General features: G+C 48.8%; 8 protein-coding genes across 8 annotated transcripts; 4 read left to right on the top strand and 4 right to left on the bottom strand.

The window, feature by feature from the left end:
* Positions 1-172: 172 nt before the first annotated feature.
* LAJ45_01953 (uncharacterized protein) lies at positions 173-2302 on the top strand (the record flags this gene model as incomplete). Its single annotated transcript, XM_046111545.1, has 4 exons — positions 173-212; positions 437-1325; positions 1427-2060; positions 2126-2302. The coding sequence occupies 4 exons, from the start codon at positions 173-175 to the stop codon at positions 2300-2302; spliced, it is 1740 nt and encodes a 579-aa protein (XP_045975489.1).
* Positions 2303-7633: 5331 nt separating this feature from the next.
* Positions 7634-8239, top strand: LAJ45_01952 (uncharacterized protein; the record flags this gene model as incomplete). Its single annotated transcript, XM_046111544.1, has 1 exon — positions 7634-8239. The coding sequence occupies one exon, from the start codon at positions 7634-7636 to the stop codon at positions 8237-8239; it is 606 nt and encodes a 201-aa protein (XP_045975488.1).
* A 4430-nt stretch (positions 8240-12669) lies between these two features.
* Positions 12670-13475, bottom strand: LAJ45_01951 (uncharacterized protein; the record flags this gene model as incomplete). The annotated part of the gene is made up of 4 exons (XM_046111543.1): positions 12670-12733; positions 12809-12936; positions 13010-13105; positions 13197-13475. 4 exons carry the CDS (start codon positions 13473-13475, stop codon positions 12670-12672), a joined length of 567 nt encoding a protein of 188 aa, XP_045975487.1.
* Positions 13476-14570: 1095 nt separating this feature from the next.
* On the bottom strand, positions 14571-15357 carry LAJ45_01950 (uncharacterized protein; the record flags this gene model as incomplete). Its single annotated transcript, XM_046111542.1, has 3 exons — positions 14571-14955; positions 15091-15194; positions 15280-15357. 3 exons carry the CDS (start codon positions 15355-15357, stop codon positions 14571-14573), a joined length of 567 nt encoding a protein of 188 aa, XP_045975486.1.
* Positions 15358-17826: 2469 nt separating this feature from the next.
* Positions 17827-19237, bottom strand: LAJ45_01949 (uncharacterized protein; the record flags this gene model as incomplete). Its single annotated transcript, XM_046111541.1, has 5 exons — positions 17827-17998; positions 18359-18490; positions 18720-18732; positions 18959-19016; positions 19181-19237. 5 exons carry the CDS (start codon positions 19235-19237, stop codon positions 17827-17829), a joined length of 432 nt encoding a protein of 143 aa, XP_045975485.1.
* An 87-nt stretch (positions 19238-19324) lies between these two features.
* Positions 19325-20826, top strand: LAJ45_01948 (uncharacterized protein; the record flags this gene model as incomplete). The annotated part of the gene is made up of 5 exons (XM_046111540.1): positions 19325-19387; positions 19550-19561; positions 19623-19709; positions 19769-19949; positions 20060-20826. The coding sequence occupies 5 exons, from the start codon at positions 19325-19327 to the stop codon at positions 20824-20826; spliced, it is 1110 nt and encodes a 369-aa protein (XP_045975484.1).
* A 557-nt stretch (positions 20827-21383) lies between these two features.
* On the top strand, positions 21384-23100 carry LAJ45_01947 (uncharacterized protein; the record flags this gene model as incomplete). The annotated part of the gene is made up of 5 exons (XM_046111539.1): positions 21384-21579; positions 21875-21989; positions 22059-22588; positions 22657-22709; positions 22777-23100. 5 exons carry the CDS (start codon positions 21384-21386, stop codon positions 23098-23100), a joined length of 1218 nt encoding a protein of 405 aa, XP_045975483.1.
* A 774-nt stretch (positions 23101-23874) lies between these two features.
* LAJ45_01946 (uncharacterized protein) lies at positions 23875-25026 on the bottom strand (the record flags this gene model as incomplete). The annotated part of the gene is made up of 6 exons (XM_046111538.1): positions 23875-24351; positions 24427-24499; positions 24554-24572; positions 24661-24685; positions 24744-24903; positions 24977-25026. 6 exons carry the CDS (start codon positions 25024-25026, stop codon positions 23875-23877), a joined length of 804 nt encoding a protein of 267 aa, XP_045975482.1.
* Between the last annotated feature and the right edge of the window lie 1606 nt (positions 25027-26632).

The raw sequence follows: 26632 nt of genomic DNA, 5'->3' as shown, positions 1-26632 counted from the left end.
ATTGTTGCTGCTGCCTTTTCGTTTCGTTCCAGCTTGATCCTTTGTTTGATCTTGGATCTGCGCCGCTTTCGTCCCCCCCGCCTAAAGCTGGCCTGCAAGAGCTACGGCCATCTAATTGATATTATTCGATACCCCACGCACGTTACTTACCGTAATCATAATATCAGCTGCGATGTCTGCTACGTCTGTTGATGTTGTAATTGTAGGGGCCGGTGTGTGATATTTTTTCTCTTTTACTGTTCTTTCTGATATTTATCTTACACTTTCCCCTTGGCCTCGGCCTCATATTCATTTTGCAACTTGCCCTCCTATAATCCGGGGTAAGGAGGAAAATGGAAATATTATTCTCTCCTTTATTTCTCCATTGCACATGCAAGAAAGAACCGTGCTGAACAAAGATGCGGGCTCCCGTGGCCCAACCCCGGGCATAAAACAGGTCCCTTTGGAATCATTGCTGCAAAAACATATCTCGAACTCAACCCCACGGCTCTACTAACGATTCTCGAAACCGACACCTCTTTGGGAGGAGCATGGAGCAAGACCCGAATCTATTCAGGGATGTACTCACAGTCTCCCCTGGGGATGATTGAGTTCAGTGATGCGCCCATGAAACCAACGAAGGACCAGTTTCATGGATATGTCCCAGCACAACATGTCTGTGAGTACCTGGAAGAGTACACAAAAACGCACGTCTACAGCGGCCGTGACATCGAGAGCCGAATACGCTTCGACAGCCGTGTCACCAGCATCAGGAAGGTACGGAATACAAACTCCGTGAGGAACTCTTGGGTTGTGTGTACCGACAAAGGCGATGTCATCACAAGCGACAAGCTTATGCTCGCAACCGGTATCACCTCAAAACCAAACATACCAGTATTTGAAAATGAGGGATTCACACCGCCCATGCTGCATACCAAAGATTTGGCACGTCTAGCACCTTCGTTCGTGGAGTCGGAGGGCATTCGGAATGTGGTAGTGCTAGGAGGATCAAAGTCTGCATTCGATGCGGTTCACATGTTTCTGTCAGCGGGGAAGAACTTGCAGTGGATCATCAGAGATAAGGGTTCTGGGCCAGCGGGGATGAGTGCGCCTGATAGTGCGCCGGTGTATTATGATAATGCGCATCAGATATTGGCAACTAGGTTGATGTCGAAACTGAGTCCATGTATTTTTGAGCCGAGGGACTCATGGATGAAGTTCTTTCATCAGACGAAAGTGGGAAGATGGATTACAGACAGGGTGTGGAGTAGCATGCAGTCGAGGTGGATAAGAGCGGCCAAGTATGAGCGAAGTGATAACATGAATAGACTGAGACCCCAGCTTCCGTAGGTTTCCCTTTTTATCTGGGAGTGAGATATGTTTGGATGCACCGATTTCTCCCCAAGTATAGTGCCACGAAGGTCATACTAAATAATTAATATCATAGGATATTTTGGAGTTCCGACAATGTCGGCGTCTCTAATACGCCCGGTTTCTGGGACACAATTTCATGCGCCAAAGTACACCGAACGTCAATATCAAAGCTAGTCGATTCATCTATCCTCCTCCAAAATGGTGGATCTCTCCCTTGTGACCTCCTTGTAATGTCTACAGGATGGGACATAACCTTCCCCTTCTTCACCCCTGAGGATTCCGCCGCCCTGGGTCTTCCAGTGCCGATATCCTTCCAGTCCATGGTCGATGCCAAGAAATGGGAGCATCTTGAAGCTGCTGCCGACGAGAAGATCATCTCGATGTTCCCGCGCCTGCGATCGCCACCAGATTACTACCGGCAACCGCCAAGCACGACACAATTCTATTTATACCGCGGGATGGTATCACCGCACGAGGTGGCATCGGGCGACAACTCTATCGTCTTCCTGGGGCAGGTGGGCGCAGCGCAGTCGTTCCAGATTGCGGAGACGCAGAGTATCTGGGCTGCTGCGTATCTGATGGGGGATCTGCAGCTGCCTGATGTGCGTGAGATTGAGAATGATATCGCACTGACGAATGTGTGGAGGCGGAGGAGATATCTCTCGGTCGGTGAGAGGAAACCGACTTTTATGCATGATGAACTTGCGGTTTGGATCTCCATTCGGAAAAATTGACTGCGAGTGATATCTAATGATTCGATTTTTTTTTTTAGTATGTAAGCATGCTGCTCCGAGACCTCGGCGTAAACCACCTGAGGAAAGGTGGGTGGAGGGAGATGGTACAGCCGTACTGCAACAAGGACTACCAGGGGATGCTTGACGAGTATATGAGGATTCGGGCAAAACAGGAGGACTATAATAGTAATATCAAGCTGAATATGGGAGTGTAAGTTTTGAGAGAGACGGGGATATAATAACCTTTATGATATCATGCCTAGCCTAAAAATGGCACGCAAAAAACAAAACAAATTATCTTTACCCTCTCATTTACTATCTTTTGTTCACCTGTGCGCGTTATGGTTGTGTTTCTGGGGTTCTTAAATTCTCTTGAACTCAAGACTGGAGCGGCAAAGCTTCACAGCTGGTTAGGCGCCAGTACAGTGTTTACTCTCCCAAAACAACATTCATGCGCTGGCCCCCATAATATAGAATGAGACTTTCTTCCAAAACTATTTCGACGTCTCAACTCACATAGCTACCACTCGGCCAGCCAGCAAGGAAGGTCCAAACTAGCGCGGGAGTTGACTCGTTGTTTGGGTTGAGGCACCGCCCCTCAAACCACTCTCCCCCGGGCTCAGGCAAAAAAGAGATATCAATACTGTACGAACCCGAAATTCGAAAAGCTGTATGACAGCTACATTTTGCAAATTAAGGGCCACCCCCCAAAACAATATCTAGGATTCAACAATCACAGTTGACCCCGCATTCACACGAAACTCGAAACGCTGTTACCATGCACGACAGGATGTGCCATGGGCGTGTGGATCATATTATATCAAGCAGCACAGCGTCGATCACACTGCATTTATTGGTTACATGCTGTGCTATCATACCTGTATAGGGGCAGCGAGTGGGAATACATACATGTAGTGTAGTGCGGTACCAATTTATACGTATGCCTAGGTTTCTATAGCCCCTCCACCATGTTTGGCTGAAAGATGGAGGCGGGCTAGTGCAGTGTAGTATTGATCAGGCTAGAGTAGGTGCTGGTTTAAGGTTTTCGTGCTTAATGTCTTGCTTGTTTTATGTCATGTACATAAGTATTTGAACCGTGGCTGCGGTGCAGGTCCCCGGATCGACTTATCACGACATCGATATCGACTGGATGGGTCGAGGCATTCTCCGCAAACCTACATGTACATATGTATGCACATGTACTCTAGGCCGGCTGATGAACGCATATATGAAACCACCACCTCTATGATCAGCGAGTCCTTGAGGGTATCTGTCTGCGTATGTGTAGCACTACACTCACTGTGTCATTCTGCCGGGCGGTCAGCTAGCCCGGGGCTCGCCAACTGGGGATGCTTCGAAGGCTGGTGGTCTATTAGATGTTGGTACTACCGGTATTCTCTGACGAACATACAGTGCATATGCTTGTCATCATGGGACTATGGAGTTATGGAGATGCCGTGGCCCGTGACGTTCTTTAGATTCATCCCTAGCCACGCCACATCTCCATCTCTTAACTATATACAACGGTGGCCTTCGACTATGTTAATAACTCGCCCCTGATGGGTTGATTTTGTTGTTAATCTCCATGGCCGATGTCCCCCTGATATATGTGATCAAGCTATGACATTAACCTAGGAAGAAGCCGCTTCTACACTAAACGGCCTTCACCAAGTACTAGAGACTTACATGCAGAATATCGCTTTTGATGGCTGGTCGAGTGTGTTTGGCTCTGCGGGATGGTGGTTTGTGGTGTAGCCTACATGTGGTACTGGTGGACTGGGGTCCAGTAAAGTCTACGGGGAGCGCGAGGTCTATATATGCCAAAGTCGGACCGATGAACCTATAGGTCTAGGGAGTAGACGGCTGGATGTCTTGTCTCGGTGCTGAGTGATAACCAGAGCGGAACATTTGCAATGACATCCGGGCGGGCGGGTGGTCACTGGTACGTTAGCCTGGGTGTAGGCTCTGGCTGGTTTAGTGGTCTATCTCAAAAAAGAGATTTTTTTTTTTTGGGAGGGGGCAATGGCCCATTCAGATTGTTTTGTTGGGAGGTTTGATTTCTCAGAGGATATACATGTAGTTGCCGTTCTGTTCCCGAAGGTGTTGGTCTCGAAGGTGCTGGTCTACAGCTGTCGACTCTGCGAAGCTGTTTGTATAATGAAATATAACCCGCCTAGCTTAGCACTAGAAACGTTGCTTAAATATTCTATTGTAACAGTTAAGGTTAGCCCTGTACTCAGTCACAACTACATGTACATGTATAATATCAATATACGATGCATGTACGTACTAAATACATGTAGAGAATCCGCGCAATGTGTTTTTACCAACTATATGTATTCTCTTCACGCAAGCTAGCTGGACCAGTCACTCCCGTAGTGAATAAGAAATCTTAACCCGACAAAGTGGTATCGGATATCTAGTTAACTGTTTTGTTAGTTGTTTTGTGAGTCGTATAATATATGTCAATCCATCGGGATACATGTACATGCACTATCGCATGCTTACAGATGCATGCCTTCTAAAAATACCCCTTAATTGTGACAAGCACAGTTCATCTGGGAAGGAAGTAGTGTAAGTAGAATCTACCTGTCTCTAGTGTATGTATGGCTACATGTAGTTCGAGCCGTCTTTTTCATTCACTAGGCCCACCTGCATGGTATTTTCCGAGAAGTATTGTTTACTCGCGGCAAGTTATTGCGATTTTGTTGCCAACGTTTCGTTTGGTAGTTTGGGCGTGGCCTGTACTTTTATCTTTAGAAGAACAGGCTGTTCTTTGGTTTTAACTACAAGAGGAACCTTCTGCTCAAATACCACTTCAAATAAAAGATATACCATCGACGCCAGGGAAACAGCTATACATACATGTATTTAACGGACGCCCCAGCACAGGATGTATCAGCTACCGAGGCTACTATAGAGTCGTAGGATGGCACATAGGCCCCATCTCAGTTTCTATTATGATACTGGCACTTGTCTAGATTCGAATCTTTGAATCCACCCTAAATACGAATGTTCGGTCTCAAATGAACACTCATACTCACCTCAAACATATATAAACCCTGCGCTTGAGTACCGGCTACACCTTTTCAGGCCTATCCTACCCCGCTCTGAAACAAAGCATACGAACCCGAAACCAACAAATAACTCTAAACGGCACTCTCGAGTGCTTTTGCAGATTGACAAGCGCGCTGGGTAAAATGCTTTACTCCTAGAAGACCAACCTGCCAGTACATACAGTCGGTCAATCGTGTGTACCTGGGGCCCTTCTCAAGGTTTCATCCCGGATTTGATCTTTCCTGGACTCACCCGCTCACTCATAATAACTCCATCCGGACTACAAAGAACCGAAAAGAAAAAGAAAAGAAAAGAAAAAACGCACCCAAAAAACCCTTCCCACCCAAAGGGGGATTTCAGGCATGTGATCGACCAAGCGAGTGATAGTCTGTGATTCTGGTTTCAGCACAAAGGCCCCGAGCTACACAAAAGTGCTTATTTCCCATTTCTACGAGGTACTATCTATCTGTACTTACGAGTCAGATTTGAGAGCGATACACGGTTTTGAGGAAAGGTTCGAGCCCGGTGGCGAGAGTAACATAGCTACTAGCCCTAACCCTTGGCTGTGATTAGCGATGTTTCTGGTCCTTCCTTTTTTGGAGGCTTGAAGTTTACTAGAAGGTATGGTGGAGAAGGTGCATTAAGTGCGAAGGATCGAACGGTTGGACGGGGTTGTGATGAATTTTGAGCCATGAGGCACTTTGGGGATCGAATCTGGGTAAGTAGGGATCATACTTGTGCCCCCCCCCCCCCTCCCTATGTGCATATAGAAACTATAAGATGTGAAGATGTGGCATCAAGCGACTCTCTGGCTATGTGCGGTTGAGGCTGACTCCCATCTCTATTACAGCGAGAAAGTCATTGGAGTTGAGTTGAGGAAGTAGTTGTGAAAAGAAAAAAAACCGCTGGTTCCCACGGCGGAGGATCCTCAAATAATTGTCGCTTGTTGTTCAACTACATAGAATCCCAGCCTGCGCTGCACATGGCCAGCCAGCCAGCAACATCACAATATGATTGGTGCGGAAAGATCAGGAGACTTTGTATGATCTGTATTGGAAAGCCCTCTTTTCTTTTCACCTCACACACACGTGATAGAGAAGTGATGGTGACGGTGAAGCGTTGAGGTGAAGATGTGAGGTGAAGATGTGAGGGTCAAGTCAGCACGTACAGTATCAACCACGAATGGAGAGCGAATTCAAACCTGTAAGCAAAGACGGCTCGGATCGGCCGCTCCGGAAAAAATGGCAGCAGATAAGAAATTACATTAGTCGCAGTTGTTATAAAGGCTGCCCACCTCCCCCTCCCCCTCCCCCTCCCCCTCCAATCTTTTGTTTTAAAATCTCCATCTTCTTTAGGGGAAAAAAGTCAGAGTTTTAAAAAATACACCCATCTAAACTGCAGCTGGTTGTGGGAAAAAAAAAACTTGCCATCTTTTTGAGGCTTCTTCACCAGCAATCAACCGGCCGCACACCTGCTCCGAGTCATCGGTAATCACTCGATTACGTGTACACAGCACAACGCAACGCAACGAACAACAATAACCCGATCATCTCTCCAGATCTCTCCAAGATTCTTTTTTCTTGGTAGCTAGTGCGGTGACTTTGGTCTTGCACCAGTGGGTGGTGGGCTGTGGGCAGCTTAAAGAGAGAGGAAAAAGCGGCAAACCCCGCCAGTCACTCTTTGGGCCTCCCTCCCCAGTTGTTTTAAAAGGGAGAAAGAGCGCAAATAATAATAAAAAAAAACGTTCGACTAGCCGGTTGTTTCAGTGAATCGTTTCTTGAAAAACTTTCAACCCTCAACCAACCAACTCAACCAAGCCACAGGCAGGCAGGCAGGCAGGCAGGCAGGCAGGCAGGCAGGGCAAGGCAGCTGGGGTTGGCTACTATTACTACTATTACTACCACTGCTGCTGCTAACTTTTTTGTTTGTTGCACCCGTTAATTTTTGTTCCAACACAGGGGGGGGGTCCTAGTTCCGTGCATCACGGACCTTCTTCTTCTTCCTCTTCATCTTCCTCTTCTACTTCTTGTTCTTTTAGTACATACATAGCTCTCTTTCTTGGTTTCGACTCTTGAATCCTCTTTTACTTCGCCTCAAGCTTAAATCGAGCCTGAACCTGAACCTGAACCTGAGCCTGCGTTTATTAACTACATAACCTAGTTACTTTCCTATCTACCCCTTCCCTCCCCTCCCCTCCCCTTCCTCCCTCTTCAATCCACAATCCCACTCGCGAGGCAAACAACAATCATAGATTCTCCCCCTTGGTATGTTCCAACCCCCCCCTCCCCCTCCCCCCCTCGCCCTCCCTCGCCCTCCCCTCCTCTCTCTTCTCCCCCCACACACACACCACCGTCGCTTATTCATTAAGCAGGTCAATCATCACACTCGTAACACCCAAAGGCTAAACCCCATCCACAACCAACAATTTCCTTTTCCTATTCCACCTCACAACCACAACCACAACCACCAAAAATTAAAATAAAAAAGTTATGACAAAACCCACAACCACAACCACCACCCCAACAACGAACGGAGCAACCAACCCCCAACAACCTCATAAACGTCGCCGCCGCCGCCGCTCCACCACAAAACCCGCCAAACCCCCCACTCCGCCCGCCTCAACCGACATCGACCACTGGTTCCAAAGCGGGCCCTTCTCAGCGCTCCCACAAGGCGCCTCTCCCGCCGAGGTCGAGGCAGACCTTAAGCGCATACGCGCCGCTGTAGCCCGCCTTGCGAACATACTCCTCGGCGCCGCCGTTGGCATCGGCGGCATCTCGCCCGTGTGCGAAGCGCAGCAAGAGCAGGAGGAGGCGCTGTTTGTGCGCGGTGTGTCATTATCGCCGAGGAAAGAGGGTGGGAGAGGGCGGTCTCCAGGGACGGCTGCTGAGCCGCTTACACCAGAATCATTTTATGGCGAGGATACCGTGGGGGAGAGGGAGAAGGAAAGGAAAAGGAAGGCAAGGAGAGAGGCGGAGGCTGCTCCTCGGGTCCGTTCGCCCACGGGCGTGAGGAGAGAGAGGCACAAGGGGTCGGGCGGAGTCCCGGCGAGAAAGCACCGGGCGAGGTTCAGTCCTTACACGACGACGACATAAGAGCGCGACTACATCGGCAGCAATTTAGAGAGCTGTATCTCTAATCAGTCACAGAGGTTTTTTTTTTTATTTTTTTATTTAACGTTTTTTCTTTCTTTCTTTCTTTTCTTTTTTATTTGTGAAAAGAGCTTTATAATTGTGCAGCAAGAGGAATGACTGCGCTTGTTTTCTCGTCGCGATGGAGAGGAGAAGACTTGTCCATATTCTGTAATAATTTTTTTTTTCACATCCATTCCTAACGTCTAAATATTAGCAGGAGGCCAGGGGAAATGATTTTTATTCTTTTTTCTTGCGGTAGACGGGAAAGTGAGGTTTTAGGAGCCCGAGACTACTTGCGAATCTCTTATCTTTTTTAACGTCGTTTTCGTTTTCTTTTACGGAGTTTTATTTAGGGATTTGAAGATATTTCTTTTATGGGATTTATGGTTGTTATACCTAGCACTGAGCTACATCTACATAGCATTTTACAAAAAAAAAAAACCTACAGCAGCAAGTGTGCGCACCCCGACTTCTCAAAGAGTGTGACGCGAACTCCTCATCCTCCTCTAACCGCCATCCGCTCACAAGTACCGCAAGAGCGGCAATGATACCATCAACCACAAACCATCCGCCGCCAGAAACCGGCGCTAGCTTCACACCACATCACTCACCCCCTCTATTCTCCGCGGCCACTCGAGGGCCGTGTAAACTATGCATAGACCTTGAGATCCGGTCTTTACCGCCTACGCGAGCACCCTGGAGTGTTGTAGCTGTAGTCCCCATCGCCATGGAGAGAAAAAACAGAACATGTCATGTTTGGCCCACGTGGTCGTGGGTTAGGGTTATAATTTGGAAGGAGGGAGCCGATCTGGCTGTGGATGTGGGGGCCTGTCGGGGTTGTGTGGGCTGGTGTGAACCGGAATACGGGAGGGATCCGGAGAGGACTGATCAAATAGTGTGGGAGCTGATTAGTTGGCTTGCTGTGTATAGCCAGCGCATGGGGCCGAGGGATCTCGACAGCTGAATACCTCTCTAGCGTCGTTCGTGGTTTATCCGCAGATCTGACGACTAACAAGGTATGTGTACGCCCTGTGAATTGCATGTGCGGGGGTATCAGACTGTAACTCTCTGTGAATCAGGGCTTATGGGCGAAAAAATCATGGAAACGGTAATCGAGTGATTTTCAGTGATTCTGTGACGGTAGACGGGGCCTAGCGCGAATATGGTGGTTAGAAGTTTATTTGGGTATTTACTTTTCTCTTTGATATTGGAATAGATACTGGTTATAAGTTTCCGTCCTGGGAGATGGGCAGGTTATCGTTTTCCATCGCTCCTTGGGTAGGCGGGTGGACATGTTGACTTGTTGGAGCGGAGAAGAAGGAGAGAAGGAGCAGGCTCCTCTTGTAGGCCAACGAAAGAACAGGTGTTCGGATAAACAAAATACAACATGTATAGACTGTTTGGGGCCACGTCCAAATTATAATTACATGGCGACTAACAACAATGCAATCATATCCTAACCATGTCCCAATGACTGACACGGATAGCGCCACACAACATGTCAACTAGATCCGATATCATATATCCCGCCCGGCCTCAAGCTTCTGGTTTGCATTGTGCTATATACAGAGCTCCTCATAGAGGATGGGCACGAGACTATATGTCAACATACTATCCCGCGGCACCAGACACAACCAATCGATAGTCCCGGGCCAACCGTCAAGAGCCGCAGTTTGGGCCTCCGGTAAGATAGGAACATCTTATTTTGGTAAAGGATAGTTATAATATGTACTGATAAAAATCCCACCAAATTTATCTAGCGGAGTTTGGAAAGGTGCTCCTCGATGCCGTCCAGAAAGGTCTGTGTGTTTGAGAAGAATCGGCCCAAGAACCACCCACATTGACATTGATAGCGGGATATCGGTCACTATCCATGGATTGCTCTATGCGTTGCACGTACTTATTTTAGTAAAGGCCGCGAAGAAAGTCCTAAGATGATACATGAGAGACAAATGAAACTTGGATGGTAGATATTGTACCGTATATCAATGAGGGAGTTTCTAGGGGGAATTTAAGCTTAACTTGGGTACAAGGTAAGCTAAGAGATGAGGCCTGTCTTATCAGATACCAATATGAAACTAACCCCAAGCATTAGGACCCAGTCAAGCTTATAAATTATAGATCAGCTGACTTCTCCTAGAAGCTATGATTACAAGTCGGGGGACTTTTCGTCTCGTGCCCATGACCAAGCTATCTATCAGGCTGGTGACAGATAGGGTTGATATATATTATGCAAAACTGATTCCATAGGTCCCAATGGACATGAATTTCTTTGCTTCTTTCTGCATCCAGAATCTAGCGGGATGGAAGCATCGATTCAACTACCCGAGTCTACAAAAAGGGCCAGAATTTCGCGCAAGACAACGTTGAACAATGCTCCCACTTTTCAAAACTACCTCCCGTTTGTCTTCCTCATGAACTAGTTAATGGATAGTCGACCGATCAAATTGCATACCATAGTCTGCGGCATCACGAACTCTTCTTACCACTTCGCGCTCTACCCTGGCGACGAGCACCTCTCATGGTCAGTGGAGTGCCTGGGGGTGCGCAAGCATTATGTGGGCGTATCCAATGCCAATAGAGCAGTACATCATCGCGGCCATATTACAATGATGCTTCCTCTTGTATTTGTCGTTCCCCAGGCTACATGTAGTTGGTAGATCGCTAGGTTTGGTTTTGACAGCCTATGGTCAGCTTATCGACAGACTATAAGCTATTTGTGGGCAGCTTTTCGACAATCGGTAGACGTAAGCCGTTCGCAAAATAGTTCATCCTAGGCATGGCCTAGTTCGTCGACCTTTTCATGGGCTAGAGGTGAATGTTTCGGTGATGAGGAAGTGCACCATTCAGGAACGTTTACGACTGGTGGGAGGAGCGGCAGAGCATGGCGGCTTACAACCGTCAATTCCGACCAACTAGCCCCGAGCCCAATCCCGGCCCCGACTCTTCAGCATCGCACAGAATACGTACAGTAAGCTCGCTTCCATTCCCCGCTCCCAGATCAAGAGCTACACCATACAGAAAAACCAAACATAAAGCCCCCAAAGGAGATCCACTAACTGCCGCGTTGACATTAAAATGCCTATCTCCGAAACACCATAATAAGGCACATCTTGTACCCCACACATCTTCACACACCTTCACACACCTAAGGATCCCACTTCCGGGTGCTATTCTCGCATCTTGCCGGCCGTGTGTATATACACGTTGTCGATATAGTATTTGTACAGCATGCAAAGCGCCCCCCCAGTAATCTTAGCCCTACTCTGGAGCCGGACCGCGCGGATCTAGTCCCCCCGTTAGCCTATTCGAAACGAGCCCGAAGCAGGGACTCGACTCGGCTTGTACCGTCTCGTCTCGTCTCATATGAGGTCTGAGCTCGTTTCACAATCTCATTTTACGAGTCTAAGCTCGAGCTTTTCAAATATTCTATCAATTGAGACTGCCGAGTGTGGCAAACCTGTGATCTCAGGTGACCTCCAAAGAAGCGGTTCTTTGGAAACCTTTTGCTTATAACACCATTGTTACGATATTTCAGTTTGCTAGAGCTCGAGCCTTATTGAAATTCGAGGCAACCCTAGAAAGAGGGATCTTGAACGATTTGACCTTGGCCTCTAACTACATACCCGTAGTATGTAAAGCACTTCGTACTGCTGGTATTATTGATTCTTAGTAGGCTCGAGCCTGATAAAAACTAAGACTGAGTAGGCTTAACTCATGCTAAGTTCAGTCTCATGTGTTCGAGCCTTATCTTAAGACGGGACTGTGAGCCGGCTCGTCTTATAGGTTGTATATACGATGGGGATCGACCAGCCGCCGCGCCATCTGGCCAGCCTCTAGCTCCATTTATCAGACTAGGATTTCGGTAACAAGCTTGTAACCAAGGAGACTTACAAGCTTTGCTGGAAACAAAGCTTCTGCAATGGATCATTGGTCCCGGGGACCCTAAATCGGGCCAAGTATTGTGGGCAAATATGAGCGAGTGATAGTTGATGATCCAATATTCAACGGGACATGTTAATTTTCCTACTTTCAGACAGCTGTTATTTCTGGCTGTACTGTTAAAGGGGTACTCATAACAGTGAAGATAAGAGTGAATCAATTTGTTAGGCCTCGAATATACTCGTGAGAACATCGTGGAATATGACTCAATTTTAGTCATAGCTAATTAAGGCGGTCAATGATCATGGCTCCCACGACTATATTGAGTAATAGGCATAACTTTTTAGTCCGCAATTATCTCTATCCCTGAATTCTAGATATATCACCACAAAACACACAACCTAGAACCATGGCCAATTCATGCTTAATGATATCTATTACTAGCATTACTATCCGTTTCTAGCTCACAGCCACACAAACCCATAAACACAGAACCACCTACACCCCATCTACTCCGCGCCACCACCACTAGTCATAATAAGCAGTGTCGCTCCCAGCAACACCCACCAGTACCTACACATCACAAGCACACATTAGCACACACACCCACACAACTACATCCACAAAATACAGCAAGAGAAAACTCACTTCTGCAAGAACGTCTTCTCCACCTCCGGCACCGGAATCTTGCCATCAGGCGTCAAAACAATCGGTTTATTCAGCGCAGGCTGCGGGCCCGGCGCCTGCGTCAAGATGCGCACAGTGGGCGAGGAAGACTATACAATCAATGCCCAATTAGCCAACAAACCCATAGAGCCCAGCACCAGCAGAACACAATGGCCAACATACAGCTTCATCGCCGGCCTTATACTGCACATGCCACGCCTTCCCCATATCATCAACCCTAACCGTAATCTCCGCATTCTCCGGATGCTTCAACGTTTTCTACAGTAGCCAGCCACCCACCCAGCACATTAGCATCCACAACCACAACCACAACCACAACCCCCCGAAACACCCACAAGGGAATACTCACACCAACAACCACACACCCAAACGCCCACGTCTCCCCATCCCACACGCCCACCCGGACCTCCTCCTCCTCCCCACTCTCCGCCCACGCACCCCTGTGCTCCGCAACGTCGAACCCGCCCTCGCCCGTCGCCGGGTTATACGAGACCTTGCCCAGGACCGTCGGGTTGGGCGCGCCGAGCGGCCATTGGTGCAGCGCTAGGCTGTGCGTGTGCGTGGTTATCGCGTTTGCGGTCGCCGAGAGGAGGGACAGCACTGGTAGCAGGAGCGAGAATGCGCGCATTTTTTCGTTTTTTGTAGGGGATGGGATTTTGGGGGATCGTGATATTGAGAGAGGTGATATGATGCGGCTCGGTTGGGATTGTATGTGGTGAGGGTCTTGGGTAGCTAGTGAGAGGCGCTTATCGCGGCTGTGGGGGAAGATACGTGGCTGTTTGAGACCTTTTTTTCTTCTCGAAAAGATTCGAGCTGCAGTATTAAAAGGGCCAGTATCTGCTGGAAAAGGCTCTGCTAAAAAGCTCAAGTAGTATAAAACACTTCCATAGCATTATTCCGCATTGTAAAGTTCTAGAGCTTCAAACCCCGGATCTCGTAGTTGGGCAAAACTGGCAAAACAGAGGGCCAAAATATGAGCTCTCACAAGGCTGCCAAAAGTCACAGAAAACCTCACAAATTCACAACAAACAACGACTCCAAATAATTCCCTTCTATAATGGCAGCACGTATGCTGCCATGTGCTATTTCATTCTGTTCTGTTTCGTCTCTATAAAAGGTATCTCAGTCTCTCTTCTCAGTCTCCCTCCCTCCCGCTCATGCACCTCCTGAAAGAAGCAGGCTTGTGTAACATGACTGCTTCTTCTCCACCGCACCGCCCGCGCACAAATCCAATCCAGTGCCAAAACTAAAAGTAGTAGAGTAACAAGTCCCGCAAAAAAAGACACCTGCCATCATCATGCAAAGAAACGCAACAAACACCGTCCCTGGCTCGCCCGCCATGCCAAACCGAAAGAAACCATCGAGAAAAAGGTGTAAAATACTCAGATCCTTTGCACTAAGCAGTATATCCCCGATACCCCGCCAAAAGCGAAAAGGAAAGGGAAAAAAAAACGAGGGAAAAAAAAAAAAACACAACAAAAACTCCACTTGCAGATCGACCGATATAAGTACTAATGACACAAACATAACAAAAACTAATTAAACAGCCCAACCGCAAAAGAATAATCATCTCAAGCGAAAAGAAGGGGATAAAAAAACATCGCTGGCGGAAACTCGGCAGGGCGTTCGACATGCTATTAAGCCGAACACAACCCCCGCACGAACAAAACTACGTCACTAGATAATACGCAGCTGCTCCAAGCTATACCAACGAGTTTGAGCTTTAAACCAGCTCAAACTCCTCGTCAGAGTCCTCATAATCAACAACTTCATACTCGTTCTTGATCAGAGTTGTCAACTCCTTGTGCTCAAACTTCTTAACAGCCTCTGTTACGGCATAACTAAGGGTGTCGGTTCCGGCACGTGGTCCGGACTGGTCATAGGAGTACGCGATACCGGCAATAGAGTCGTTATCCGACGATGAATCCTCCCAACGGTCTTCCAACGCCGCCGAAGGGCTCAGAGGGTTGGTTCGGGCGGTGCAAATCTCATCATCAAAGTACAACTTGCGAGCAGCCCTCTTTTTGGCAAGCTCCTTGGTGTTCCAGCCTCGGCACTGGCAGCAGTGGCAGACTTTCACGAGACTAGGGTCACGGGTCATCTTGAACCTACGGCAAAATGAGTCAGAATTTCAACTCCAAAGCACAACAAAGAACGGATACCGTTTCGGAGGGGGGGGGGGGGGGGGGATGGGTTGTAACGGGTTGTTACGGGTGAAATAAACAAAGCCATGAATTACTTACTTGTTCTTATCATTCCAACAGGGAGCACCTAATTTCTTGTTTGTGAATGGGTTCTGCGGCTGACCGAGGAGGGCTACATTGACGTTCCGGTACTTGACACGACGCTGGAGAAGGAGGATGTTTATCAGCATGATGGGCTCACTTGACTGGGGGGGGGGGGGGGGGAGTGGAATGACTTGTATGACTCACCTCTTTGCTGCGGCGCTGTTCAACGGCTGCGCTTCTAAGATCGCCGGTGGACTGAACGATGGAGTTGGTGAGAGCCATGGTGTTTGATTTAGAGAATGGGACTGGAATTGAGGGAGAGGGTATTGCGGCTGATTTGGTGATGAACGGGCTTGGTTGGTGAAGGACTGGCGACAACAAAGACGACAACGAACGAATGAATTAGGTTGTGGGGGAGGAGAGGAAGCTTGGTGGTGATAGCGGATGTGTAGGAGGAGGAGTTACAGTTACAAGTATAAGCAGTGAGAGCAGCTGTAGACAGCAGACAGTAGGCGAGGGAAGAGGGAGAAGAAAGAAGATGAGTTTCGGGAAGGGCCAGATATATAGGGAGTAGGTGCGGAAAGGGTGGTACCTAACACGATAGCTCTTTATAGCTCAGGCAGATAGAGGTAAGTTTAGGTGGAGCAGCTGGCAGCTACTTGACTTGGACTCCAGCTAGCGTTTCCGGAGAGCGCGAGCGGCGAGCGAGAGTCAGTCAGGAGCAGCAGGCGCTGGGCAGGCCTTACTTGAAATGTTATCACCAAGCTGTATCATACATTCATGCTTACATACATCATCATCATCATCATTCATCCACCCATCCATCCATACTACAAACAAATACTTTCTCATACTTTCCCTATGTAATCGCATTCGAACATCCCCCACGTTCTCTCTCTCTCTCTCTCCACAGCCACCTTTTGTGACCATGACTCTACATTCTATTGCTATTGTTGTAATGTAATTCGGGGGGGCACGGGGATGGGAGGCCTAGGGTTGTGTTTCCCCAGCTTCATTATTATTGCTACATCCTATTATTCTGTTGGGGGTTCTATGTAATGTAGCTTTTTTGTTGCTGCTGCTCCCTTGCGCGCTCCCTTGTCTCGTTTGTCTCTCGTTGCAGCACACATCCCATCCGGTCCAGCCTCAGCAAACCAGCAAATGACGCCTACAGACAGACAGGCCCCAGCCAAAGAGAGAGAGCACCTGGCTGGCCAGCGCTGAATACCGTGGCTACCCAGACTTTGCCTGCCTGCCAGACAGCCAGTAACATAACCAAGTGTTAGCTAACATCACATCACTAATTCCCCAGTATCCCCACCATACAAGACGCCTTCTGGAGTAGAGCTCTCATGCACCTACACTACATACATGTAAGGTTGTAGAGTAGCTAAGTGTAGAAGAGCGGTAGTCAATAGTACCATCTTACCTACCGGTAGGGCCCCCCCTCCCCCATCTCTAAACCGAGGAGGAGCCGAGCTATCGAAGCTATCTAGGGAGAACGAATGTGAATGAATGAACGAAACCCCAAACCCATTCCAATCTCCCTCACTCCTCACCCCCCCCCCCCCCCCAGCCACTACACTATTACCAACAAACAGCGGGAAAAATAGGTTTAGTTTAGGGGTCGGGGGGGGGGGGGGGGAGGGTGGTCGGTGGGAATCGAGAAACCGTGGTTATCAATTTTTTTTCTCCCTCATTCTCCAGCTATCCATCCGTGAATTCCCCTATCCCTGGGGGGGGGGGGGGGGTTTCGTTATCACCAGTGCAGTGTTACCTCTCTCCATCTAGCTGCGAGCCTTATCCCGTCGCGGTATCGCCCGTGCCTCAGTGAGTGAGTGAGTGAATGAGGAATGGAGGGATGGAGGGAGGGCTGAGAGAGATAAACACCCGTCCGGGCTGGCGGGCTGGCTGGCAGGCTGGCAGAGTCGCTGAGTGGAATAGATAGATAGTCCAAATCCAGATGTGATTGTTCTATATGGGGGGGGCACATAACGGGGGGGGGGGGGGGGGCGCGTAGATAACTCATATCAACTCTACACTACAATACAGATTTGGTAGTTGGAGTAGTAGATAGTAGATACTAGATAGTAGGCTAGATACGAGGAGCTACAAAACTTGGAATTCTCCCTTTCATATCTATTCTGATTCCGTTTCTAAAACAAAAAAACCTGGAAATTTGCTTTTCCGTGAATCGGGGGGTCGTGAAACGTTTTTCAACCCTCGATACCACTCTCTCGCGATAAGCAGCTAGCTACATGTATGTAATGGGGGGATAGACGGATAGATAGACACAGATAGACAGAGCAGATGGAGGGTACGAGCAGATAGAAACAAAACCAAAAATCCGTGCCTACATATTCTTGCCTACATACATGTATGTATGTACCCCTAATCTACATCCACCTTCTGGCCTGCTACATACATACTTCCAGCTTTGGTACTGCGCAGGTGACGTAGAACAAAAGGGAAACGAAATTAACCGAGCCTCACTGTGGCTCATTAGCAATAGCAGCTGCCGGGTACACGCGCATCCATCCATCCATCCATCCATCCATCCATCTGAGAGTCTCAGTCATACTGAGGTGAGGTGAGGCCTTGTTTACAAATTACCCCATTGAATTCAACTCACTGACTCCCCCCGTAGAGTAGAGTACCCTACCCTACCCTAGTAACTACCCCGTACATAGAGTATCAATCACCAAGTATATATCTCCAATATCCAATGTAAAAACCATGACTCTCTCTGTTTCAGTCATCGCCGTCACCATACACTGAGCCCTCACCCTCAGAGGGCAGGCTGCCAGGGAACCATCCAAAGCCATCCAGGTCCACGTGAAGCGCTCCCCCTGCCCGTGTCGTCACAGTTACTCCCTCGCTGCGCAGTGCCTGTGCATGACGTGCTGCGGCGGTAGGGTCATCCCTTTTCCGTTTCATCATTTAGTTTCGGTCAATCACTCACTCACTCACTCAGAATTGTATGTATATAATAACTTTGGATCTGGCTGGCTCAAACAAAGAAACAGAAACAGAAACAGGGCAAGCAATGAAAGCAATCCAATGCAAGCAATGCAAGATGCAAATTGCAAATAACGGATAAAATCTAAAAACAACGGGAAAGGCCGGAAAAACTACAACTTTTTGTTGTTGCTGTTGTAAAAAGTGCAAGTATGTATATGTAGAGCAAATGAGGCTGTTTTGCAAGAAAAACCAAAGAAACGTCGAGATCGAGAGAGGGAGCAAGAGAAGCAGAGATAGAAAGAGAAAAAAAGGCTTAATTTACCTGACCGGAATTATCCCATTTGACGATATGACCCTCTGCCACGGAACATTACCGTTGTGGAAGACGACGGTATTACCCTGAGCGTCGTTGTTGCTGTTGCTTGGGAGGTGCTTGAGGGCTTGACCGACCTGCCTGTGACCGGTTAGAGCAGAGGTACATAGAGCCAGGGACCACCAATACCCGGTGGGTGGGTGGAAGAAAGGAAGGATCGGGGAGGGTTGAAATGGAAGCTTTCGAGGTCCTTCCTTTGAGAGCTCTAGCTCTTCTTCCTTCTTTCCGGGGTTTCCAGAGATCCTTCCTTCGAGAGCTCTAGCTAGCTCTTCCTTCTTCCCGGGTTTTCCAGAATGAGGGTGTTGTTTACCTTGGGCATTGGGCTGGTGTGGGGAGCTACAATCAGCTACACTGAACTGCACTCTTCTCTCTTTAATTTACCTCTACGCATGAAACCCGAGTGAGGCCCTCCTCTTGCTCTTGTATGTATCGAAACAACGATACATGTAGATGATACCTGTAACCATTCCCCCGTACTCTCTCTCTCCATACGTACGAGGAAACAAACCCAAAAAACCAAAACACAAAACACAGAAAGGGCTGTCTTACGCTTCCCTATCAAGTACGCAATGTGACTATACGAAGTGACTTTACCGTGAGGGATTTCCTATTCGGCTCACCGCATCATCTCAGCTCAGCTGGTTGGGAGGTATTTTTCACAGAGTTTGAGCTATTCTGATTTCTGAATTGGGGGGGGGGGGGGGTGGGATTCCATATTCTATCACCTACTCTAGGTAGGTACGAGGTAGGTACAGACAGGTACATACATACCTGGACAGCCATATAAACGCCCACAACGAAGGCCTCTGCCTCGTCTGTCCGTGCCATTCTGAGCTACTCTGCTGTATGTGGGTGTGGGTGTGTGGATGTGGATGTGGAGGTGGAGGTGGAGGTGGAGGTGGAGGTGTGGATGTGATGTGTGTGGGCAGATCTGGGAGCATCTACTTCTACTTGGAGACGAGCGAGCGAGCGAGGGAGGTGAGTGGAGTTGTTTCCGAGCTCTCACAGCTGTGTCTGTGTCTGTGTCTGTCTGTCTGTCTGAGTGTCTACACACCTCCAGCTCTCTCTGTCTGCCTGAGTGTCTACACACCTCTAACTCTCTCTGAGTGTCTCTCTACACACCTCTAACTCTCTCTGTAGACTCTCTTCTTAGTAAGGCGGCGGGAGGTCTGGTTACTCTGGTAGCACAAGGGCCTTGGCACCAGCCAATCAGCGCAGTCACGTGGCAGCACTCGTATGCACCAGTCTGTCTGTCTGGCTGTCTGTCCCTTTCCTCTGCTCGATTCGGTATCATCGTGAGGTGAGAGGAACGGCCTCTTCTGCTTCTTCACTAAACACAACCTCTCTCACACCCAATAGGAAATGTCCCTCTCCTCATACCTCGCCCAGAAATACCTCACAAAAGACGAGCCAGACAGGAAAAAGGCAAAGAAGCGGAAAAGAAAGGCCCAGCAGGAGGGCGGCGTGATAATCGCCGACGACGATGCCCTGGGCTGGGACCAAGCCAAAGACGACGACGATGACGACGGCCCTGTGACCAGTACGCCCCCCCGCCACAAACCACTCCAAACCCCCAAAATGAACCCTCCCCCAGAAAACCTGAATGGCAAAGAATTGAAGTAATACTGACCTCACGATTCACACACACAGTCGGCGAAACGACCAGAGCCTTCCGCCGCACCACAAAGTCCAACTGGACCACCGTCGATGCCGACGCCGCCGCAGCTGCCGACGCCATCATCGCGCAAGCCCCGCCGCAAGCCGACGACCCCGACGACCAGCCCGCCATCGTCGGCGCCGACGACAAGTCCATGCAAAAGATGTCCAGCGGCGCGCACGCAGGCCTCCAGACGGCCGCACAGGTGACGGCGCAGCTCGAGCGGCAGCGGAAAGCCGAGCTCGCGCGCTTCAACGCGCAGGACCCGCGCGAGACGGGTAAAGGGCAGGAGACAATCTACCGTGATGCGTCGGGGCGCATCATCAACATTGCCATGGCGCGGCAGGAGGCGCGCAAGAAGCTCGAGGAGGAGGAGGCCAAGCAGCGGCAGGTTGTGGAGCAGAACAAGGGGGAGCTGCAGGCGGTGCAGCGTGAGGAGCGCAAGAAGGAGCTTGAGGAGGCAAAGTATATGACGCTGGCGCGCTATGCGGATGATAAGGAGCTCAACGAGGAGATGAGGGAGAAGGAGCTGTGGAATGATCCGGCGGCTGCGTTCTTGACGAATAAGAAGAAGGGGCTGAGTAAGACGGGGCGGCTGCTGTATAAGGGTGCCGCGCCGCCGAATAGATATCAGATCCTGCCGGGGCATCGGTGGGATGGGGTCGATAGAGGGAATGGCTTTGAGAAGAAGTGGTTCCAGGCGCAGAACGCGAGGAAGAATAGGGCGCAATTGGAGCATGACTGGCAGACGGATATGTAGAATCTGTTATGCCTCTTATCTTAATAATGTAAATAGCTGTAAACGTTTCAATGATCAAAAGTTCCTTTTTTTTGTTTTTATTAGAACAGCCATTGCCTTATTAATCGCCAATATAATCAACAATCACTTCCAGAAATGCACATCTCGAGAGTCGGAGTGACCCACTGACCGCAATCCTCATAACGATAATATCGCCATGTTAATAATATTAGAGCCGACTAACTATAATAATTACTTTTTTACGCCGAGAGCGCCCGTTACTAAGCCGGGCTACTACTAACTAGTACTCGCCCCCCTGCACAACACTCAAACACTCGAGAGATCGAGAGAGTCTCTCACCCACTATCTGATCCTCCACTAACAACCAATTGCCCGCACGCACCACGCACCACGCCCCGCCCCGCCAGGCCCGGCCGTCCAGAGAGCCCCCCCATTCTCTACGGCCAACCTCCCAAACCCCGGCCAATTGGGCCAAAAAAAGCCTCTCCCCGACTTTTTATAAGCCCTAAGATATCAGATATCAGTACTCTATCAGTGCTCTATCGATAGATAAAAAAATGGCACTACCCTACCCCCAACCACTGACGCCCATTGAGCGGGTGCTCGCCCCCAGCGCGGACCCGGCCCACACGCCGCCAAGGAAGATCGACCCGCGGCCGTATGTCTATCTGAAGCTTGTGCGGCTGCGGCCGATTGTGGGTGTGGGCGTGAATTTCAGGATGAGGCTTTCGGATGGGGTGGGGTTTGTGCATGGTTAGTACTTTTTTTTTTTTTGGTGGTTTTTAGTACTTTCTGGAGGAATGTTTTTTGCGGCTGGAGGGCTGGGGTGGTGGGTTCTTGGGGGTGGGGGGGGGGGGGGGGGGGGGGGGGGGGGGGGGGGGGGGGGGGAGGTATAGATATGTCTGAATGCAATTGTCACAAAAGAAGAAGAAGAAGGAAGTTTTGTTTTCCCAATTGGCAATGAAGATAAAGCCCAACTGCCCTCGATCACTATCAAAATCACCTCCAGCTAGCCAGAGAAGATACTAACAAGCCCATGTGCGGACAGCCTATTTCGTCAGCGCCCAATTCGACAAGTTCGTGCACAACAGGACCATCAAGGTTGGGCAAATCATTGAAGTGCGGCGGTACGTGTTGGGGGTGCATCCGAGTGGCGGTACGAGGTATGTATGCCATAGTAGTTGCAACTGTGTAAGTGTTTTTATATTGATAAAGGTGATGACGGTGCGTAGCTTTGTGGGGCTGGTGTGGATATACCCAATCCCGTGTGCGGTTGCTAGTCCCCGGTCAATTGTCTTTAATGGCCCGAGTACTGCTGCCAATGGTTCGAGAGTTGTGAGTGGAGCGACTATTGGCAATGGCTTGAATGGTGTCAATGGCTCAAACATTGCTGTCAATGGGCCAAATCCTGCCGTCAGTGGCCCAAGAGCTGCCATTAACGGTGGCCCAGCTGTTATCAATGGCCCAACTGTTATCAATGGCCCAACGACTGTCAAGGACCCAAGTACTATCGTCAATGGCTCCAGTACAGTAACCAACGACCCAGCCGAAAGTATTGCCGTTAAAAACTCAAGCACTGCCACCGATGGCCATGGCCATAATCCAGGTGCTGTTATCAGCATCGCCGTCCCAGCCCTCCAATGGCCCCCGGCCCCCGTACCAAATATCTGGCTCATATCCAGCGCCAAACTAACAGACGACATGATCAACATGAAAAGAACCATGCTAAACAACCTGGCGAACAAAAACATGCGGAATGCAAGTAAGTCGCCTTTGCTCACACAGCGTCGAAAGTTTGATATAAGTGTACTCACTCGCAACGCCATCCAGATTTCCTCGTTGTCGTACTAGAAAGCCGGAAACGCCCCGACAGTAAATCAATCGTACCCACCCCCTCCCCCTCCCAAATCCTCTCCACCCCAGTACCCTATTCTAACCAACCCCAAACAGCCCAAGCAAGACTGGTACCTCTGGGACCAGTCCTCCAACGACCGCAAGACCATCATCAGCGTCTGGGGCGAGCTCTGCGCCGAGTTCCAGCCCGCCCCCGGCACAATCGTCGCCCTCTGGGATGTCCAGATCAACACCCGGTACGAGGACAACCCCAACTCCGCAAGGCTGACGCGCCTGGCAAAGGGCGGGTTGGGCCACTTGAACGCCTACAAGAACAAGCGCCCAAAGGCCCTGATGGATCCCGAGGATGTGATGGGGTACCACGAGTTGAAGGAGGCGTGGCAGGCATTGCAGCGCGGGAGGATCACTTGGGAGGGTTAATTATTTGGCTGGGCCATGGCGGGAGTTGGAGATGAAGTATCTATGGTTTTTTTCTTCTTTCTTTTTTAGCTAGCTAGCAGATTGCGGGTATCCGAGATAGGACGCCTACTACGGATATGTTGACTTGTTACTTGGTTTGTTTTCAATTGATAAATATAGGTATGTTGTAAATAGTGAGGGTTTACCTCATAGACCTTACACTTTAGAGCGAGGCCCCGAGCTTTAATATCTCACTATGTTGCACTGGTAACTATATGTAGTTGTATGGTACGAGTGATTTCCGGTGACACGATTGGAGGAGGAAAATGTCGGTTTTGGTTGTCTACGATACACATAAATCTATGTGCCTATATGCATGCGAATCAAATTTTAATATTAAATCTGATGATCTGCAGGGATTGACGGGGTTGATGAGGAATTTGGTCAAGCTAGCCAGAATGTTCGAGTGATAGTTCATGACGCGAATCACTAGTAAGAGAAATTACCATTTATGCTTTTATGGTTCACAACATGTACTGAGAAGAAATCCATCTTTCAAAGTCACATCTCGAGCAATATCAAAAAACCAGGGTAACATTAATTCCCTAGGTGTACAGTTGGAAAAATGGTAAGTAAACCTTAGTAACTCCTGCTTTTCCATTTCTAACTAAAAATACAAAAACATACTTCAAATCTCCAACTCAGGATTCTTCAGACAAAAATATCAGGTCCAGATATGTTATATTTTCTCGAACCCATAATTTGACCCCTCGTGTAATTGCAGAAAAACCAAGCCTAACTTCCAAGCCTGTGTCCCTGTCCACGATGTGTCCACTGACTATTGGCCGGTGCAAAGATCCCCCTACCTGAGGTAGCTGTCCCCGGTGCAGTTGGCACCGGCCTGATAGAGGGGCCTGTTGGGGCCCTCGGCCTTGGTCCTGAAGTATTATCGCCCGGAGTATCAAAAAGCGCATGTATCCAGTTTGGAGTGACGATGAAGTTTCGCCCACCACCGAGTCTGGGGTAAATGTCCGTAAGGAAGAGGTAAAGATGTGCCGCCACAAGACCAGTTGCTTCAACAAGTGCTGCACCAGTGCCGGCCTGAACGAAAGTCATGGCGAGCATGACAAGGGGTAGGAACTTGACAGGGAATGTGGCGATGAAGAAGCTGACTTTTTTGCTACTGTCCTCGAGAGCGGTCCAGTAGTATGCGAGGGCTAGGATGAGGGCTTGACAGAATACCATACCGCCAATGAAGGCGGAGTTGAGAGCCTTTTTCTCACATCTCAGATATTAGGAATCAAGACTCCCCTAGAAAACATTGGTACAGTGTAGGTGTCTACTTACCACTATCACCGACCCGCAAAATATCAGAAACACTAGAAAGTCGCCTGGTCGTGTAAATTTGGTTCTTTCACAGCTGTAGAAACCTTCAGTATATAATCTCGAAGAATAATTCAGCAGGATTACTCACTCGCTAGCATATCTATAAACTGTAAACCCCACAAATTCTCAAAGTCAGATTACGAAGCTCTCAAATTCTCTGAACTTTCGTATTCAAACTTGATAGTATCTACTCACGAAAAAATGTATCCATAATTATTCCCTAAAGCTTGAGTCAGCGCATGTCCGTGGCTAAACTCTTGAATGTAGGACCTACATACCAGTTGGGGGCTCGTCAGGAAGAACGAAGTCAACGGCCGCCATAGCTCAGGCCTTGATAGTTTCCACACCAACGGCGCATGATACACAAGAAATCTGGGGTGTATCAGACCCAGTGCCTGAGAGGCAAACGAGAGGATGAAAGCTGCCCCGGCGAGGGTTCTAGGATCACAACGTGAGCTTTGATCACTTGCATCGACGCGACGCAGGGAAAATGACAAGATTGCAAACTTACCTGCTGACCGGTGGAGCTTGTTGAATAAAGGCTGATATGTTATCCGACATGATCTCTCTCTTTCTAAGTTTCTTCTTCTGGGAATTGATGGTAGAGGTAGTTCACATAGCCTTCATGATCTTGAAGTTCAAGGTGTCATTAAGGGTGGTCAGATGCGTGTGGATTACTCAGCTGCCGCGGTTCCCTGTCACGTGATAGCGAGTATACAAGGCTTGCGCCAAGTCCTGTACTTGAACCCTTTTCCAGGAGCATCTTGCGGGGCATACGGGAGGGCCGTTAATTAATTTGGGGGCGAAACCAACACCGTACAACCCAGGACAATTAATTATAAGAATCAGCCTATTCCCGTAACTAATGGAAATATATTACATGAACTCCCTGGGACATGAAGAATTATCTCAAGTATAGAGCTAGAGTGCCTACCTCATTTGCCTAGGGCCTAGAAGCTCAAGATCTTAAGGTCGAAGGGAGCTACTCTAGACGGAGCTAGAAGAAAGGAGGGGAGAATGAAGAATGTCATTCCTAGCTAGACAACTACATACAAATGATAACCGCGACATTAAACGGCATGGTCACAGTTCAAAATAGCCAACAACCGATCATTGATACAGATACGCAGAGCTGGATTCTAGCTTCTAGAAAGCGATACCCCTAATTACTATAGATTACATATAGTTCTTCTTGTCCCTACTCAAGAAAACACCGAAGCTTGGCCGTAAATGCTATGGCAACTTCTATTTCTTGCTCTACGGGGATCAGAGGTGCATATCGAATTTCACGGATAACAACTCCGCCTTTTATAATTAATGTTGACATCGACTTGAGGACGGGTTTTCTAGCTACATGTATGTGATCCCCTGTTCTTCGCCTGGACTCCAACGGTCTTGCCCGTCAGCTAAACGCTCGCCTAGGTACTCTATCATGGTCTAGGAAAGGCGTTGGAAAACTCTGTTCCCCCCCCCCCCCCCCCCCCCCCCGAAATAATTTCCTTCCATTGGTAGAACAATTTATCGCAAATTCAATATCTCAAATATCGATTAGGCATCGTAGGCTACATGGATATATCGATTGGTAGAGTGTGTGCATGCAATCAGATCTCCTATACCGTTAGAAATAAGTCGAGGCATAGAAGATTCGAGGGTTTTTCGAGAACTATCAGGCAGATGTTTCTCAACTTTACTAATAGTTGACCCTGATAGGGCAATTACGCCAAGAACTTCAGAGGCTGAAAATCCCACGAATATTCCTGTGCAGCGAGTGCACAGTGCACAGTGCGTGACAAGCTCTCAACGGCACGCGCCCTGGCGAGGTCTTACTTGAAGAGTTGAGGCAAGAAAAGGAAAGAAAGAAGTGAAATTAGAAGTAAAACATTCGATTAGGATAATAACAGAGCAAAACATCATGTAGGCAGCCATGCTACGTCTGATATGAGAGACAGAGTATCAAAGAATGAGTACTAACGAGTGTCAACCGCGCGGTTGCTTTGATATCTGGTTCGCGAATTCGGCTGTGGGCGATTCCGCATAGGAAAATTTCCGTTGTTTGCCCTTTGTGAACCCTTGGATACCTAGACTGTTTACATATCTTTGACCTCAGTCAATCGGATGTCGACTCGGACACGGGCACGGGCACGGGCACATTCCCCGCTTGCGACAT

This window comes from Morchella importuna (assembly GCF_003444635.1).
Source record: "Morchella importuna strain M04M26 chromosome Unknown Morimp01GS003, whole genome shotgun sequence".
NCBI lineage: Eukaryota > Fungi > Ascomycota > Pezizomycetes > Pezizales > Morchellaceae > Morchella > Morchella importuna.
This window is presented reverse-complemented; position numbering and strand designations above follow the sequence as displayed.